General features: G+C 43.9%; 2 protein-coding genes across 2 annotated transcripts in view; one reads left to right on the forward strand and one right to left on the reverse strand.

Moving 5' to 3' along the window:
- Positions 1 to 3,093: 3,093 nt before the first annotated feature.
- On the reverse strand, positions 3,094 to 11,279 carry exosc7 (exosome component 7). Its single transcript, XM_063184967.1, has 8 exons — positions 11,091 to 11,279; positions 10,805 to 10,906; positions 10,242 to 10,336; positions 9,776 to 9,941; positions 9,045 to 9,115; positions 8,456 to 8,579; positions 7,308 to 7,463; positions 3,094 to 3,360 (listed from the first exon to the last, which is right to left on the reverse strand). The coding sequence occupies exons 1-8, from the start codon at positions 11,145 to 11,147 to the stop codon at positions 3,256 to 3,258; spliced, it is 876 nt and encodes a 291-aa protein (XP_063041037.1). The 5' UTR covers positions 11,148 to 11,279; the 3' UTR covers positions 3,094 to 3,255.
- A 675-nt stretch (positions 11,280 to 11,954) lies between these two features.
- The window catches only part of zdhhc3b (zinc finger DHHC-type palmitoyltransferase 3b), a 21,036-nt gene continuing 14,644 nt past the window's right edge, over positions 11,955 to 18,346 (forward strand). Inside the window, exons 1-3 of the mRNA XM_063186008.1 lie at positions 11,955 to 12,320; positions 17,552 to 17,687; positions 17,979 to 18,174. Coding sequence (XP_063042078.1) covers positions 17,581 to 17,687; positions 17,979 to 18,174 — 303 coding nt within the window. The 5' untranslated portion in view covers positions 11,955 to 12,320; positions 17,552 to 17,580. The remainder of the gene's footprint in view (positions 12,321 to 17,551; positions 17,688 to 17,978; positions 18,175 to 18,346) is intronic.

Here is an 18,346-nt window from a genome sequence, read left to right on the forward strand (position 1 = left end):
GATGTGGGAATGACGCTCTCGCACCACCGCCTCCCAAATTTATGTCACACACACATGCAAACACACACACACACACACACAGGCACAAACACGCACGCACGCACGCGCGCACACACGCTCTCTCTCTCACACGCTCACTCTTACACACGCTCTCTCTCTCCCTCTCTCTCTCTCTCTCTCTCTCTCTCTCTCTCTCTCTCTCTCTCTCTCTCTCTCACACACACGCGCACACACACGCGCACACACACACACACACACACACACTTCCTTTCCTGCAAAGAGGAAAAGTACTGTAATTGAAAACACAACTGCCTGCCTGCCTGTCTCCCTGTCTGTCTGTCTCGATGTCTGTCTGCCTGCCAGCCTGTCTGTCTGCTCCCGTGTGTTGGACAGCCGTAAGGAAGCTGGAGGGTGTGGAGAAGTCTCACCACCACCAACCATCACTGGCTCTACTGTGGCAGGGCCCTACATGCACATGCATGCACGCACACACACACACGCATACACACACACACACGCACGCACGAATACACACAAAGGCACACACACATGCACGCACACTAGCAAATGCAGGCACACAGACACACACACACAAACAGTTGCACGCATACAAAGACACAAACACACACACACACGCACACACAAATATCTGGTCTTTTTTTAATACATTTCAAAAACACACACATACACAAGTCATGTCCATGCTCCTGGTCCGTCTTCCTCGAACAGACAGGAGCATGGTTGCCAGATGAGGCTCATGATTTCCAGCCCAAAAACTGCTCAAAACCCGTCTAGAAGCACAAAATCCCGCCCAATTCTATTGATTTCTATGGCAAAAATTAGGCAGGTTTTTTCTTCTAAATGCCATTTTTACCCGCACACTGCCATCCTAAGCAGCCCAATTGGGCGGGAAACAGTCCAATCTGTCAACACTGGACAGGAGCCCACGTGTAGCCTACATGCAGACACACAAGTCACGTTATCATATTATATAACATGATGTGGATGAGGAAGCGTTTCATTTCAACCAGATGCTTAATGGTTTTACGGCCCGGCCCATCTTTCGGGGAGATGAACAGGTCATTCGATAGGCCTGCACCTGTTTTTGTTTGAGACAAAAATGTACTAGCAGCAGGCACTCCACGTGACTCAGTAACCTGCACAGACACACACAAGCTAACAAATGGAATATCATTCATCCATCTAACCTATGTCCCTTACATTGGTCAGCAGTTACACAGTGCTGGTTGAGGGTATAGTTGGACGATTCTATTAAAACAAATGAATGTACAGTTTGTAGTCTTTGTACCTGAGTGGGCTGGATTTTATTTTCTTTCTTTTGTTTTGTTTTTGTTGTGTGGTTTTGTGTTGTGCCTGTTGCAATCCTTTCTTTTTTCTTTTTTAAATCTTCTCTGGTGTGGTGTAGGCTATTGTTTGCCTAGGGCTGTACAGTCTCTGGCTTCACCATAACCAGAGTGTCTGGAAGCAAGAGAGTTCTGGAAACCAAGTCAGATATCCGTCCAAAGCTGTATCTGCCCTTTTGAGGTTTCAGCCTCAGCCTGTCCCTTGTACAGGCGACACGTGGCTAAGTAGGTCTACAGCTACGCAGGGGAAAGGAGCAGAACAAATTTACAATTGATATTTTTGGTTTCTGCATGTTGTGACCATGTCCATTGTTTTGAAATTATATTTGTGGGCTTTTGTCTATGTATATTATTTCAGGACAGCAAAGATAAACAGGAAAGCAGTCGAAGAGAGGTAAGAGATGATCAAGGAAGGGCGGGCGGGGAAACGACCTTGGGCCAGACTCAAACCCAGGTCCCTGGACTTATGACATGGCGCCCATGCACCCCATGCCCATTTTTACATACAAAACACTCATCTTAGATATTTTAAGAGGAGAGAAGATGCACATGTGCATGTTAAGCTGCACATGTGTATTAGTTCCCTGTCCTTGCAGTCTCTTCATGTGGCTGTACTTCCAAAATGCACCAACCCACTTTTTTTGTGGTTTGTGTGTTTGTAAAGGAACAGGTTTCAGGACATGCCGTCTTTTGAAGTTTTATGTCTTTCCACCACTGAGCTCTTTTTTTAATTTTTTTTTATAAATGTCAACAAGCAGCCTTTTCCCGACAGCTCATTTCCTGACGTGAGGCAATTTCAATCACAGTCAGACTCAAGCTGCTGCTGCAGACAAACTTAATCCTTAGCACAGACACCGCTGTGAACAACATTATTTATTTGCTGCAATAACTTCAAAAGCTCATTTGGAGATTATTTTAATACATGAATACAGAGTGAGTAAGGATTTTGAGGGCTCAAAACACAGATACAACAGTTAAAAAAAACGTGTGTTTTCATGCAGCTGTTGGTCTTGTGATTTTTACTCATCTTCTTACTTTTAAAGTAATCCTACATGAATTGTGCATATTTTAAATGTCATGTTCAATATGCAAATAATATTTTTGTGTACATGTGTGTGTGTGTGTGTGTGTGTGTTTTTACTCTTTAAAAAAAAAAAAAACTAACCCTTCTTTGCATCTGCACTCGTTGCCCTGTATATTTCATGTGCACTTTGTATCTGCTAGCGATGTTGGCTATGATTATGTCCTCTTTTGAAAGTCGCTTTGATTATAAAGCGTCTGCCAAATGCAATGTAATGTAATGTAATGTGCACTTTCGTTGCTGCGTTACGTATGTAGTTCCAACCTAGGGCAAACATCACAGCCAAGTTTAGGATGTTTGCAGAGGGAATGAAAAGAAAAGAAAAGAAAAGAAGAGCACAGTGCTACGTAATGGCCTGTTTCCCACCACCTGACCCGACCTGTGTGCATAAACAGCACTTAGATAAACCACTTAAGACGTCGTTCCAGTGACCGGGTACATTATAACTGCCATTCAGAATCGGCTGCATAAACGCTAGTCAGCCGCAGAGGCGTGAATGGAACCATTCATTTTCCTCTTGTGTATATATAACTCTTGTGTACTATAACTTCAGCCAGCAATCCACAGGACACGCACACGCGCGCACACACACACACACACGCACACGCACACACACACACACACACAAAGACTTTCTTCACAAAAATGTACAGACTTTCGAACTTTAATACAAAAAATAAAACATACACACAGAGCATTGGTACAAAAATTATGGGATGTTGGTGGGAAGAGAAGGAAGGAGGGCAGGGGGAAGAGGAATTATGGGTCATGGTGGTGATGGAGGGTTGTGTGGTGTGGTGGTGCCAGGTGCTATCCGAGGAAGCCAACTTTCTGTCTCTTGGATCCCAGGCTTTCCTCTTTCTGGAGTAGCTCCATGAGGGGGGCGTGGAGAGCCTTGCCTACCCGCTTCCCCGTCTGTGGAGCAAAACAACAACAACAACATCAGGGACAGAGGTTGCAAATTAGCCATCTAGCTATAAACCTTTTATGTATTCACATCTGCAAGTTGTGTCATGGCCTTGTCTTGACATGATTGTAATGTGCACTGCATTGTTACAGTTACAGAGTCTATTGTCTGTAACTGTTTCAATTGATGTGTTATTTTACTTGATTTGTTATTTTAATGCAACTGTGTAATTTTAATTTTGTAACTTGAGCCGCCACTTGGCCAGGACACCCTTGTAAAAGAGGTTCTTAATCTCAACGGGTTTATTTTTCCTGGTTAAATAAAGGTTAAATAAAAATAAAAAAATGTCCCTGTTAAATAAAATCATAATCAGGACACATTCATATGCAAAACTCAAACAAGCATCAACTCAACATTAACACTAAAAATGCCTTTAAAAAGGTGGACTGTGTAGGATGGTGGTCAGAATAGGTATTTTATTTGTATCTATGCTGCTCACTGAAACTTTGCTGCCAACTGTCAAATTTGATCTTTTCATTAATATTGACCAATTAACAAAATAACATTTACTAGTATGACCAAACTACTATAAGTTTTGCAGCGGACCATGGAGAACATTCCCCTTTTCATGTATGAAAAGTGCAATTTTCCCATTCATAATGAATACTTTGAATTTGATGGTGGTGGTAATCATGAAACAGGTAACATTTGCGAAAAGAACTGCTTAAGTATTACACAGCGCACCTTTAAACAGTTATTCTGCCTTGAGGGTGTGGCAAGCTTTCCCTTCTCTCACCACAACAAGAACATCATTAGCACATATAAACACGCAAAGTTCAAACACACAAGCATCCTGTTCTACAAAGCAAAAAATATGCAGTGTTAATCAAACACTTGTAACACGTTCGTCGAGTGTATTTGGTCCCAGAGTACTCTCTAAGGGTTGTACGTAACAGTGCGTAACATTTATTTTACTGTGGTAAAGGACAGCCAGTCACTACGTACCGACCATTGACACAAAAGAGGCTTTTGAAAAAAAACTCCTGCACACTGACCATTTAGCTGCTTCCTTTAATACACAATGTTTCAGTCCTAGACCTACATTAGGTGCCCGAAAAAGTCATGTATTAAAGAGAACAGCGAAATGGTCAGTGTGCAGCAGTTTTTTCAAGTTGTCTGCTGAGTGCCCCATGGGCCATCTCCGACGCACCTGCCAGCTGAGGTGTGCGGAAAAAACAAGTTTAACAAAAGAGGCTTTAAAATGCTCATACGGCCTACAGGTGTGGCAGGCATTCCCTACCGGCTTTCTCATTTTGTGAATGACTGCAAGAACATCACAGGGACATATGCAGAAGCAAGAGCAAACCAACGAAAAGCAAAAAAAGGAAAAAGTTGTTTACAGGCCTCCCTGTCTGTGGATGACAATCAACAGTAGGTAGACTACATTATGCAAAACCCTTTGCAAAGTAAACATCCTGTTTTACAATGGCAAAGAGCGGTGACAATACACAGGGAAAAGGATCATACTGCTTTGGTGGGTGGTGTGCGTTCTCTACCCACCAGCCCATCTTGGGTACATATTCATAAGCAGAATCCTTACACATGCTCAGGCAGAATAATGGGGTTTGTTTGGTTGCTATGGCACATTTGTGAAGGTGCAGGATTTAGAGACTTCTAAGTAGAACTACCGGTATGTAAAAAAAAACAAAAAAATGTATGTAAAAAAATACCGGTATGTTTTCCAATCAAGGCATATGAACTGACAATAGAAATGTTTATTACTATTGTGTTTATTAATACTATGGTATTAACAATAGTAAAAAATATCCATCTGTCAATCTGCCGTCTGTTACACGGCTGACCCGGGTTCGATTCCGGCCCCGGTCCTTTGCCGACCCTTCCCCTTCTCTCTCTCCCTACTCGCTTTCTGTCATTCCTTCACTGTCCTATCATACATATAAAGTCAAAAAGACCAAAAAATATCTTTAAAAAAATCTCAGAGGTTACATTGGGAGAAATGAAATGAAATAAAAAATACCGGTAGTCAACTGACACCAGCTCCTCACTACTCAGCCAACACCACCTCCTCCCTTTGCTACATTTCACAACAGTCCCTGTCTTGCCCACACTTTCCCACACTAACGCACGCACTTGCCATTCCCACGCGCACTTACTGCTCCTGTGCCAGATTTGCATAAACAAATCTGCACCTCTCATTGCACACAGCACCACAGCACAGCACAGCACAGCACAGTGGCTGTTCCCTTTCACATGACCTCATACTACACACACACACACACACACACACACACACACACACACACACACACACACACACACACACACACACACACACACACACACACACACACACACACACACCCCTAAACACTGACTCAGCGCTTCCTACCCTCATGAACAGATGGTGTGGGGGGACAAAACAAAGGATCAAAAGCTCACTGTTTAAAAATGTCTAAATGAGGGAGGAAGACAGAAAACCCAAGTGCAGCATTGTCAAAATCACGTGTCCAGTGTCCAGTCCAGCTCCTTAACCACTAATTTAGTGTGGGAGAAAAAGAAAGGAAACAGTGTCATATGCTGAAGTGTCATGTAAGATCTTGTGACCTCAAATGACCTCGGTCAGATACAACACATGGTCTTGAGGATCGAGATAAGGCTTTTCAAAACCTTTTCGTGATGTCGATGACCTCATGTGTGCGGCCCCAGACAATTGCCTGGTTGGCCCACCCCTAGGACCGCCCCTGGCTGTACCTTTTGGGTGCCATTGGGGGCTGCCCCCTAACACGGGTGAGGCATAAATGCAATTTCGTTGTGTGCAGTGTGCAGTGTTCACTTGTGTGCTGTGTCACAATGACAATGGGAGTTGGAGTTTCCCAATGGGGCTTTCACGCTTTCACTTCCACTAATTTATGGGGGAGAAAAAGAAAGGAAAGAAAGTGCTGAGGTGTCATGTAAGATCTTGTGACCTCAAATGACCTCAGTCAGCTACAACACATGGACTGTTTCTCAAGGTCAAGTGCTCTAGCCTTGCTAGGACATGAAACACCTAGTGATTGGATACTCTTTGGTGAACTCCGCAGAGTATCCAATCACTGGGCGTTTTTACATCCAAGCAAGGCCGGGATCCTTGACTTTGAGAAACAGTCATAGTCTTGAGCAGGGTGGGGGTGCGCGGCCTGTCACAAGGGGGTGCGCGAGCTGAATAGAGCAATGGTGGATATGTGTGTTTTTTTAATCCAATATTAATGAACGTCTTGTAGTTTTAATTGTTTGATGAATTGTATGGTTGAAGGATCCATCTGAAGTGTAATTTATAACTCCTAGACTTGTAATGCAACAAGTTCCATTGTAATGATGGCAGAAAAAACGTAAGGTCGATGGGAAATGAGGATTGCCCAAAATGTGCGGCTGTGCAACATTCGCTTAGGGGGTGCGCGAACCACATTGAAATGTACAAGGGGGTGCGTAGGGGGAAAGGTTTGGGAAACGCTGGTCTTGAGGATCGATACCCCTGAGCATGGTACCGTCCCGCCACACTGCTCCCTTAGGATGCCTCCTTGCACGGGTGAGGCATGAATGCAATTTCTTTATGTGCAGTGTGCAGTGTTCACTTGTGTACTGTGTGGTGCTGTGTCACAATGACAATGGGGGACAAATGGAGTCATCTGACCTTTTATCTCTTTTACTCTCTTTGGCTCTTCTTTCATCCTCTCACTTTATATTGATTTTATTTTATTTTTGATTTTTTAATTCTGTGTATTGCGCTCAGTCTTATGTCCTTGTGCTGTGTTTGACCACAGGTACCTATCTTTATGTTGTTTATTAGTTTTATTAGTTGTCTGTTCTGAATGTCTCTAAATACCTGCTACGAACCTAATGTCCCCCTTGGAGGACAAATGAAACGACAAAGTTTAAACTTAAACTTAAAACTGACCTCGGTCATCTCGAAGATGCTCTCGGGGTCGAGGCTGCCGCCCCCCAGCTTCCTGACGCAGGTCACCAGGCCCGTGTGTGTGACGGAGATCAGCAGGCTCGCTACGGAACACGCCTTCTCCTGGAGAGTGGCGTCCACCACGTGGCGATGGCCAATCTGGAGTGGAACATAGGACAGGAAAGGGTTAACAGAGTAACACCGGATCTGTAGTGGAACATAGGACAGGAAAGGGGTTAATAGAGAAATACATGTTTTGTAGTGCAGTGTTTTTCAACCACTGTGCTGGGGAACACTAGTGTGCCTTGAGAGATCATCTGGTCTGCCGTGGAAAATTACAATTACCAAGTGATGAAGCCCGATTTGACAGGGACCAGACAGAAGTGTTAATGGACAGACATTGGGTGCAAAACGACAGTGAAGATGTACACACAGCCCGGGCTCTTAATTGGTACTTTCAGTAAAATAATCTCTATGTCAACAGAGAGGGTGTTATTCAAGGATCAAAAATTCCAGTCTAAAAACAATGACACCCAACCTGTATTTTCTCATCTGCAATACCTCCCATGTCCATAAGAGGTAGCTGCAAAACCAAAAAAAACTTCCCATACACTCCATTGATATAAAAAAATCTCTTCAGGGCTGTGACCATCAAAGGCCAAATAAGAAGGATTATATACAAAGCATTATGTAAGGAATGAGTATGTAATGTCTGTATGCCTGTATATAGTCTGTCCTCTGTCTGTTTTTGTCAGTGCTTATGTATGTGGAGCATGGCACATGTGCAATAGTCTTGTGATGTTAAGTGTTTGTCCTGTCTTAAATGAGTCTTGCTCAGGGATGCAAAATGAATTTCAGTGCAAATGACAATAAAGTACCATCGTATCGTATAGTACATTTGTGTGTTGCAGAGTTCTCGAGAGTGACAGTGGAAATTCAGGAAATTCAAGATAAATCAGGAAGAATCACGTCTTGACATCTGATGAAGAGCATGTCAGCCAAAACGTCTTGATTTAAAAAACAGTTAACAGGAGCCTTTGTTTCCGTAGACTTTACTTTTGGTTTTCTTAGCTTTCCTTAGAGTCCAGCACCCAGTACATTTAGACGAGTGTGTGTGCTTTTTCTCAGTCCTACAGGCTGCGACATCCTACCTTGCATAACGTCACGACGCAGGGGACGTTTTCGACGTTGAGCCGCACGCAGTCATATGGGTCGTCTGACAGCTCAATCTCCTTCCCACCCTCCTCTTCCTCCGCTATCCGCACTTTGGGAATCCTGTTTCCAAACACAGCAAACAAGAACAATGAGAGATTGTAACCTGCCCGGCTTGAAGAAAAAGAAAATTTGTCTCGGAGACAGGGAGGTTGCACCACAATAACAAGACATAATAGGATCAACACAAGACCAACAAACAATACAGATGAAAGTAGCGTGCAATATGTTACCACTGAAAATACAAAATACAAGGATAGATAGTAAGGTATAGGCTCAGTGGACGTCATAACACTGGTGTTGTGATGTGATGTTGGCGGTTTTTATCATGCTCAAACATGAGGTAAATTACTATTTCATTTAAAAGATGAAGAGTGTATTGGCAGTCTTCTCTTCTAAAGTATGTATTATGTTCACACTGAATAACTGATGGTGTGTTTTTTGCAATACTCTAGTCTAGACCGCACTGGTACTGTGTATGGAAGTGTTGACATCACTACATCAGTGTGACAAGGAAACTCCACTTACTTTGTGTTGAAGAGGGCTGCCTTGATGGCCACCGAGATGGCATCATACAGGTTGCCGTCACACTGCAGAAGCTAAGGAAACAGAAAAAAAAACATTCGATTCAACTTGATAGGGAGAAGTGTGTGTGCTTTCATGTATTTTGGAGTGCCCTCATTTGCTGAATCAGTAAACCAATATGCTGGGTGCTCTTGTAGTCAGAAGACAATCGTCCCTTCAATAAAACTGGCTGGCCGTTGGGCCTACTTCAGGAAACTCCTGCATTAAAAGAAAGAATAGTGGATGATGCCAACTAGTAGAGTTTGGTAGGTCGCTAGTAAACCTCCCTCCAGAAGCCTCATACAGTATCGGTAGCGACGCTGAGCTATTTGTCTGGACCTTTGCTTCAGCAGTATTGTGCTGTGCCTCCAATGCCCGAATTGGAGCGTTGACTGGTAGTTGGCAGGTTTGAGCCCAGAGTGGCGAACTAGCAGAGATTATCTCAGTTACACATGCACGTGTGTGACGGAGGTCTTCTTGCACCTGTTCGTCCATCTCGGGGATGCGAACCTGCGACCTCGTCAACTAAATCAGTTCGGTAATCGGAGGCACAGTACAATACTGCTGGACTAAAGGACCAGTCCCCACGCCCAACGGCATCGACACTGTATGAGGCTTTAGGAGGGAGGTCTACTAACGTTCCACGCCAACTTTGCTAGTTAGCCTCCGTTACACGTGACCAAGGCGTTACTCACCAGTACGTCTACGTAGAGGACCCAGCAGTGTTCCCCGGGGCTGATGCAGAGGCTCTTCAGGTCCACGCTCTGCTTGTTGCTGAACACCTTGTACAGCGTGTTGCTCAGCTCAATGCCCAGACCCTCGCCTCCCCGACCCTCAAACTCTGGAGTGGCGTTGGCTGAGCTGGAAAATGACACAGACACAGACACAGACGTGACACATACGATAACATGATAAGCCTTCAAATGTGGTGAAGATAGATAGATAGATAGATAGATAGATAGATAGATAGATAGATAGATAGATAGATAGATAGATAGATAGATAGATAGATAGATAGATAGATTTAATTTATCTTAAACAGGACATGATCATTTCTTGATTAATAATTAGTTTTAGCGCTGTTTATGGACCCTCTATAATTGAGGCAGTGGGGAGAGGTATGGTAATATGGTAAGCAACCAATCACTGCAGAGCATTTACCAGTCGACAAAGAACTCCAAATATCCTTCATCCGGCACCATGGGTTTGGGTTTGCCTATTTCTGCTTTGATTCCGACCAGAACGTTTGTGTGCCCCTGAGGAACACACACACACACACACACACACACACACACACACACACACACACACACACACACACACACACACACACACACACACAACAAGAAGTAGCAAAGTTATTGCAGCTGAATATAATATGCATGTTTGTGACATACGACACAATGCCTTTTGCTTTCCCTCCCACATTATGTAGGCTAACCTATTGACTTGTCAACATTGCAGGTTACAGCACAGTCATCATTTAAATAATTAACCTTCAAGCATTCCTTGGTCTTAAAAACTACATCAATGCTGACATGAGCACATTGATTTCAACATTTATCTACGCGACATTGTGCATTCTATCCATCTTCCTCAAGATTCCATGAGCTGATACATTGTATATACACTGACAAATCAACCCTAAACATAGGCATAGGTCATTACCATGTGATAATGCAGCAGTTGGATATTGTGTTATTATGACAGATGTTATAACTTACCAGCGAAACTTTAGATGAGCCGTCTGTGTTCGACACAACATCTGTCTCGATTTCCATGTGTCTGTAGTCCTCACATCCCCGCCCATCAACACGCAAATCGTCCTGATAAAGAAATAGTTATGCTCAATGATAGTCACTGAGCCCAAAGTTGATAGACAGCTAGCCGAGTTGAAGCAGTTCAAGTAGTCATAGGCCTACTTTGCCACTACAAAGTGAAACAACAATACAGATATTGCGTAACAAGATAGCACTGTTGTCGTTAGTCTCCAATTAGTTTTTTACTTACCCGAACTCCATGTAAAACGTATATTTTTTCTGCATCGCTGACTTGTACTGTGGCCATGTTTTCAGTTGAAGCACGGCGCTGCTGTGCACATGAGACGCAAGTGTGACCTCATCAATGTGCGACCAGTTCTTTGCCACCCCCTCAGCTGTTCTTGGATCAGTTTTGGTTTAATTTGGCCTACCTTGCCTTCTATGTCAGCGTTGAATTTGTATTACCTGTTGTTAAAACAAACAAAAAATTGACCAGTAGGCCTATGCCTACCACTGAACTAGAGAGAGAGAGAGAGAGAGAGAGAGAGAGAGAGAGAGAGAGAGAGAGAGAGAGAGAGAGAGAGAGAGAGAGAGAGATGCAGGTGCATTCTTCGTGTCCTACACACGACATGTATATTACACACACACACACGCACACACACACATACACACACACACACACACACGCACACACACACATACACACACTGCACTTCTACTGCAGCTGCCACCTTTCCAGCATTGACTTGTCTGGCTTTTTTTTTGGCCTTGGTGTCTTGAATACAATAGCATGGAATGGAATAGAATAGAATAGAATAGAATAGAATAGAATAGAATAGAATATAGGATAGGAAGTTTTTTTTTCCCTGACATAAAAACTACCTTGGGAGCCAAGCTAAAGGGATATGTAACCTGCAATAAACTGGCCCACTACTGATTGTAATTTTCTTCATACCATTCCATTTTATTTTATTTTATATTATTCTATTCTACAATATAATATTATAAGTCCCAGCAGATGGATAAAGAAGGTGTTTGAGATGCACACTGGACTAGAGCTCTGATTTCAGTGACCAGGAAGTGGAGGCTTGCACTGGTTTCGACGGAAATTCTCCTCCTCCTCCGCTCCGTGCCTTTCTCGCTTTCTCGGCCAGGGAGGGAATCCCTTCTACGAAAACTGCCTGTCACGTTTCACCTCGAGCTCTCACTACCACATTCCAACAGGGTTCCTTCATGTGCAACCTAAAATCTACTAGACTCTAGCATCTGCACAGAGAGCAGAATAAACGGCGACAGTGGTAAGACATTTGGACAGCGTAGCAGATAGACAGGGAGCCCGATTCGTGATCCTGTGGTGAGAGGGGTGTGCATGCCCGATACTGTCGTCGCTGATCCAGGGAGTGTATTTTAGCTTGTAGCTAACGTCAGTTAGCGATTTAGCCAGGTAACGTCCCTCGCCACTCACCGAGAGAAGGGAAAGGTAAGTAATGCTTATGGGTTTTCACATTTCCTTTTAGTGTCGTGGATTTACTGGAGTAGTCAAACCGTGCTTGGAGAAATAATTTCAACGCAACTGATGGGAATCCAGGATGCTAAGAGTTATTGTTTATAGCTAATATTATGCTGGTTAACATTAGCTAATTATACATAACATTTCATATGATATGTCAAGACTAGTTTGCTGATATGCTTCTGTTTTGATAGCGACAACCTTTCAAAAATGCTGGAAACCACAGCTTGACAGCAAAGTTTCTTCTGTACCCTACCCAGGAAGTGGCCTCTCTGGCGATTGATACTATTCTGTTAATATGTAGCAGCAAGGTTTATAAATAGCCAAATTATTTGTCGATGTGGGGTTACATTGGGTTAACATTGTATCCGTCTTCCGTCAGAGACTTGTTTTGTATTATGCCAGGGAGAAACACACTCAAGACAGCGTTGTATCAGATGGAGTCATGGAGAGATTCAGAATAGCCGAGGTTGAGGTTTAAAAACTCAAACTACCCGGTATATTAAATACACACTGTAACAGCTATGACACAGGCTATTGACTCTTCGGTTGCTATGAGAGAATGTGGAAGGGGAAGGGGAAAGACTGGCCTATCTAAGTAAATATGCTTTATTGAGCTTGCCCAGCTGAATAACCTTTCAGATGACAGTTGGTATGTTTGCCACTCTTCTGCTGTGGTTGTTCTGCTGGCTGTTCAGAATCCTGTCAAAATGTCTACCTCACATCTTTTAATATAGGTCTGTCTGTGGTCTACCTTACCTTGCCAACATGATATGGAGAGGTGGCTAGTCTAGGTCTACTGTATAGTGTTTTCCACAATATCCTTTCTGCTGAAGGTAGGGTATTTCCAGAACTTATTTGGGTAGTCTAGTAAGCTTATCATGGGAAAACTGAGTGGTGTTTCAGTGTATGGTTCATAGGTCTGTCATTCACTGTGACTGTAACACACCGCCTTAACCTGAGACAATCATCAATAGCAGTGCAACAGCCATTCCACCTGATATACTTCTGCATGCTATCATTGATTTCCTCAACCTAAAGACAATGGCCACAGTTAATGTCAAGGCCCTCCCATTGTGTAGACCCACGTCACGTGACGTGCTGGTTTTGCCTTTGAATCCATACATTCCCTTCGAGTTTCATTCCTGAAATCATCGTTGAAAGCGATAGTTCAGTGGTTCAACTTGTTCGCCTAGTTTCCCCACACAAACTGTTGGGTCCTCAATGCTTTATCTGCTTCTGTGTGGTGACATTCCTACTCTTTATCCCAAAGTTGCATCTCCACGTGTGTGTGTGTGTGTGTGTGTGTGTGTGTGTGTGTGTGTGTGTGTGTGTGTGTGTGTGTGTGTGTGTGTGTGTGTGTGTGTGTGTGTGTGTGTGTGTGTGTGTGTCTGTGTGTGTGTGTTTTGCATGTTTGTACATGTCTTGCTTTTCCACCTACTCTGCACTGACGGCAAACTGCCAAATTGTTCTGTTGTCTGGCTCATTCATTGTGTTATGGTTATGTTATGTATGGTTGCTTTTCTGTTGTGGTTGTGTTTCTAATGCCTTGACAAGAAACACCTACCACCTTCTGACTAGGGCCCTGAAAAGATAAAGATTGCATCTTGTGAATGTAATTTCTAAAGGTCCTTATATAAAAAAAAAAAAAAAACAACACTTTTAACGCCCCACCACCTTGACGAACAGAAATTCTGGGGGAAACACTGTAATGCCACTCTTTGATGCCTACAATACACAGCTCATGCAAGATTCTAAAATTCTAAATTGTGTTCTATGGCGCCCAGAATTCTATAGAACGTTCACTGCCCGAACATTCTACACTCTAAAAGGTTAATGCCTACACAGCACACATGGTGGAAGCTGACATACGGGGGGTAATTTAATGCAGTAAGGAGGATGTTGAAAGGAAGTTCTCAGGAAGTCTTTGAATAGTGTCATCTGTTGTGGGCTACGCCTAGGGTGTAGCGTCATTTAAGACGTTCAAAATGCCCCTTAGTTTGGCAACTACGCAGAAACTGCAAGAGGAAGAGACAGTAGCAAGACACGGCAAGCCACTTAAAGGCACTGCCAGAGCAGTCATCAAGTGAAGAGAAAATCCGAAGTGCTCAGGGAATTGTTCAGAAAAAATCTTGAAGGTGCTCTTTGGTGTTGGGGAAAAAACAATATCTTGTCAAAAAGGGAGTCCAAGGCACTCTTCTTGTGGAAAAATATTAAAAAGCCTTTATTGAAACATGGCTAAAAGTTTTAAAACATGGGAGCAGAGACCCACGCGTTTCGGCGCAAGCCTTCTTCACTGCCAGAGCAATTGCAACTTGGCCATTGGTTTTGTGCCCCACCCTTACCTCCCACATACACACTGTAGGCACACATCATGGCTCTAATCCTCTATCATTAGTACAGGCTGGGAGGTGTAGGGGATGAATTTGAAAGGAAGCGTTAAGATAGTGTTTCTCAACGGGGGCACTAAAGCCTCCCAGGTGGAGTTGGGGAGCCCTAGTGGGGCGTTGAGAAGGATACAGCCGAGAACGGCCGGTGCTTAGTTGCCATGAGGGGGCATTATGTAATACTTAGAGGGCGTTGGCAGGTTTATGATGAGGTCAAGGGGGCGTTGGGGGGGGAGTTATGATGAGGTCAAGGGGGCGTTTGTTCAAAAAAGGTTGAGAAACACTGCGCTAGTGTAACGGAGGCTAAATAGCACAGAGTTGGCGTGGAACGTTGGTAAACCTCCCTCCGATAGCCTCATACAGTCTCGTGCCGTTGGGCCGAGAGACTAGTCTTTTGGCCCAGCGGTATTGTACTGTGTCTCCCATTGCCGAACCGTTGTAGTTGACGAGGTCGCACGTTCGATCCCCGAGGGGGGTGAACAGGTGCAAGATGACCTCCGTCACAGTGGTGCCGAAACCCGGGATGGGAGTGAGGTTTAAGGGGGAGAGTGGACTTCAAATCCAAATAATAATCATCCCTCCTAAGGATATGATGGGTCACCCATAATGTGCATTGCAAAATTTTGAGCGAAACCGTGCTCTTACCCTGCTAATTGAACCGTCACACTTAACTTTACTGTTGCAATGTGCAATTGATGAAGATTGGCCAACAGGCTGGTCCACTTGAGCCATGAAACTTCCCACACTAAAATGACAGCTGTTTCGGTTATTTTGTGCAACCCAACCACTGTAGTTCTTACTGTAGTCCCCGATAGTTTTGTAGTCGCCTGGCAGGTCTCTGATAGGGATGTAAATAAAATCGAAAAGTATCGATGTATCGGAAGTATCGGCCGGCGATTTAATCGAATCGCATCGTATCGTGGGGCATTCTTAAGAATCGAAAAGAATCGAATCGCTGGCCCCTGTGCAATGCCCTATCTCCATAACACAATAGTAGTGGAAAAGTAATTGGAAAAAATCGAATCTAACCGAATCGCATCGTATCGTGGGGAATTCTTAAGTATCGGAAAAAATCGAATCCCTGATTTAAGAAATCGATACCGTATCGTATCGTCACGAAGGCTGTGATTTACACCCCTAGTCTCTGAGGCATCACTTTGTAGCATGTAACACCTTTCTTGCACTCTCTAGACTCCAACCAGGCCTTGTACTGTATTTGTAGTGGATTGCCCAATAGCAGGAGGACGGATGAGTCATGGCTGTGTTGAACTTTCAGGCGCTGCATGTGTGCCTCCGTACTTCTGCTTTGGTCACTTGATGTCAGTCCTGATAAAACTTTGATGGGACTGACGAGACAAGATAGTAGCTGCAGGGGTGAGGTCAGGACAGGACACAGGCCAGGGGTAGACCGCTAAGAAGCTGTTTCTAAACAAACCACTGACTTCAGGAGCTTGCAGTTGAATTTGCAGGACAGTTGGTCTGCCCCTTAGATCTAACTTAAGCTTAGTCTTTCCAACAAGTGGAGGGAAATAGAAAGAGTGCTAGAAAGATTGCTCAGCTTTTATCTTTTTCTCCTTTGCTTTGCTCTTTTCTTTGTCCTCTGACAGTTGGTTATTTCTGGGAAATGCACCTGTCCAAAGCAATTTTCAAAAACAAAGACACAAAAACAGATACTACATAATCAACTCTGTGTCTTCTTCCTGCGGCCCAAGCACTGTACCTGTTGGTGTATACCGGTATTTGCAATGGCACACTAAGTAGTAATAAGGTCTGTTATTCTCTGTTCCTGCCTCCCTGTACTATGCTGAGGAGGCGTGCTCGATAAGAGCACACGGCCACACCTCATAGAGGCCATGTACGGTTTACGGCTGCTTACTTTGTGTTTACACAGTGACTGATCGAGGTCCATACTCAAATGAATACGTAGGTCCTGGTGTTTTCAAATGGTTCCATCTGTGTAGTCATTGTCCACTGTATTATTGTGCACTATTTGAGGCTGCCCCCTTGCACAGGTGAGGCATACATGCAATTTTGTTTGTGTGCTGTGGAGTGCTGTGTCATAATGATAATGGGAGTTGTAGTTTCCCAGGTGGGCTTTCACTTCAGGGTTCCCCCCAGCACTTTATTGCTAAGGTGGCCACCTTGACAAACTAGACTGCCTGTGCAGTCGCCTTCGACTGCTTAAGGTATATCCCCGAAACGCAACGCTTCCAGTCCCCCATCATTCCTACCACTCCCGTTCACCTTTTCATAAACGTATATGATAAATACAAAATATTAAAGAAATATATTTAATATCTATACATAGATCAATGACGTGCATAGGCTTAAAACCAAATGACTATTGTGAAAGTGAAGCAAAAAATGGGGCAAATGGTAATACTGTTTTAATGGTTCACTATTACAGTGAATATACCACATTAGGTACAGGTACAATAACCATTGTAACAATATTTAGGTACAATAACCATTGTACAATAACCATTGTAACAATATTTAATACCATGTAATACCAGTGTAACACCATGTAACACCATGTACCAAAACGGCGGCGGCGGCGGCGCACGCAAAACCATTACATCCCTGACGCTCCGCGTTTCGGGGATATAATAACAACACCTACCACCTTGTCTAGGTCCCCTGAAAAGAAAAAGATTTCTTGTTGTGAATGTAATTTCTAAAGTTGCTTTACCAAAAAATATATACTTTTAACGCGCCACCACCTTGACTAACAAAAATTCTGGGGGAAACACTGCACTTTCACTTTCACTGTTAGTAATGAGCTGTGTCCTCTCTCTCTCCCTGTCCCTGCAGCATGCGGAGGTGTGACGGCGGCCAATAGCATGAAGAGTCCGGGCCCTCGCAGCCGGGACATCGAGCGGCAGGCGGGCTACCTGCGGCCCGAGCACTGCGCCCCGCCCCCACAGCCTGGACCCGCCAACGCCATGTGGTATGGACTACATCTCTTTTGAAACTCTTCTCAGAACAGGCATTGGGAATTAGCCTAGGCAGTAAATGCTATGATGCTTTTTGTTTGGCTGTTATATAGTCTGCTGTACATACAAAATATGTTTCTAACTCTGCAAAAAGAAGGGAAATGGGGTGTAACATAATGAAATGTTCTATCAAACAGCTTCCTTGTATTGGCCGAGGTCTGCACTCTCTGAGTGTATTTCTACTTTATGAATATTTTTTGAAGTGTATATAATGTGAGGCGCTTTTTTTTACCTACGTCCGTCAGGTTCATCCGTGACGGCTGCGGCATCGTGTGCGGCGTGATCACGTGGATGCTGGTGCTGTTTGCGGAGTTCGTGGTGCTGTTCGTCATGCTGATGCCCGCCAGGAACGTGGCGTACACGCTGGTCAACGGCGCCCTCTTCAACGCCCTCGCCTTCCTCGCCCTCGCCTCACACTTCCGGGCCATGTGCACAGACCCCGTAAGTCACTCTGTCAGCAGTGGAAAGTCCCCAAAACATTGTCGATGTAAACAAAACATTGTAAGCACATTTTGAACACGTTTTAAGGTTAAATGCAAAATAAAGGTTGTAACAAAGGACAAAACATGACATGCAATGACATAACGGCAAAGTTGAGAAGTTCAAGCCATTG

The sequence above is a fragment of the Engraulis encrasicolus genome, chromosome 20, assembly GCF_034702125.1.
Source record: "Engraulis encrasicolus isolate BLACKSEA-1 chromosome 20, IST_EnEncr_1.0, whole genome shotgun sequence".
Classification (NCBI taxonomy): Eukaryota; Metazoa; Chordata; class Actinopteri; order Clupeiformes; family Engraulidae; genus Engraulis; species Engraulis encrasicolus.

Excerpts from the sequence above, each read along its gene's own strand:
- exosc7 (XM_063184967.1), bottom strand. The coding sequence starts at position 11,147 with ATGGCCACAGTACAAGTCAGCGATGCAGAAAAAATATACGTTTTACAT. Across the intron at positions 8,580-9,044 it reads GCAGCCCTCTTCAACACAAA|GATTCCCAAAGTGCGGATAG; the intron begins GTAAGTGGAGTT and ends GTTTGGAAACAG. Across the intron at positions 7,464-8,455 it reads GCGTCGTGACGTTATGCAAG|ATTGGCCATCGCCACGTGGT; the intron begins GTAGGATGTCGC and ends GTTCCACTCCAG.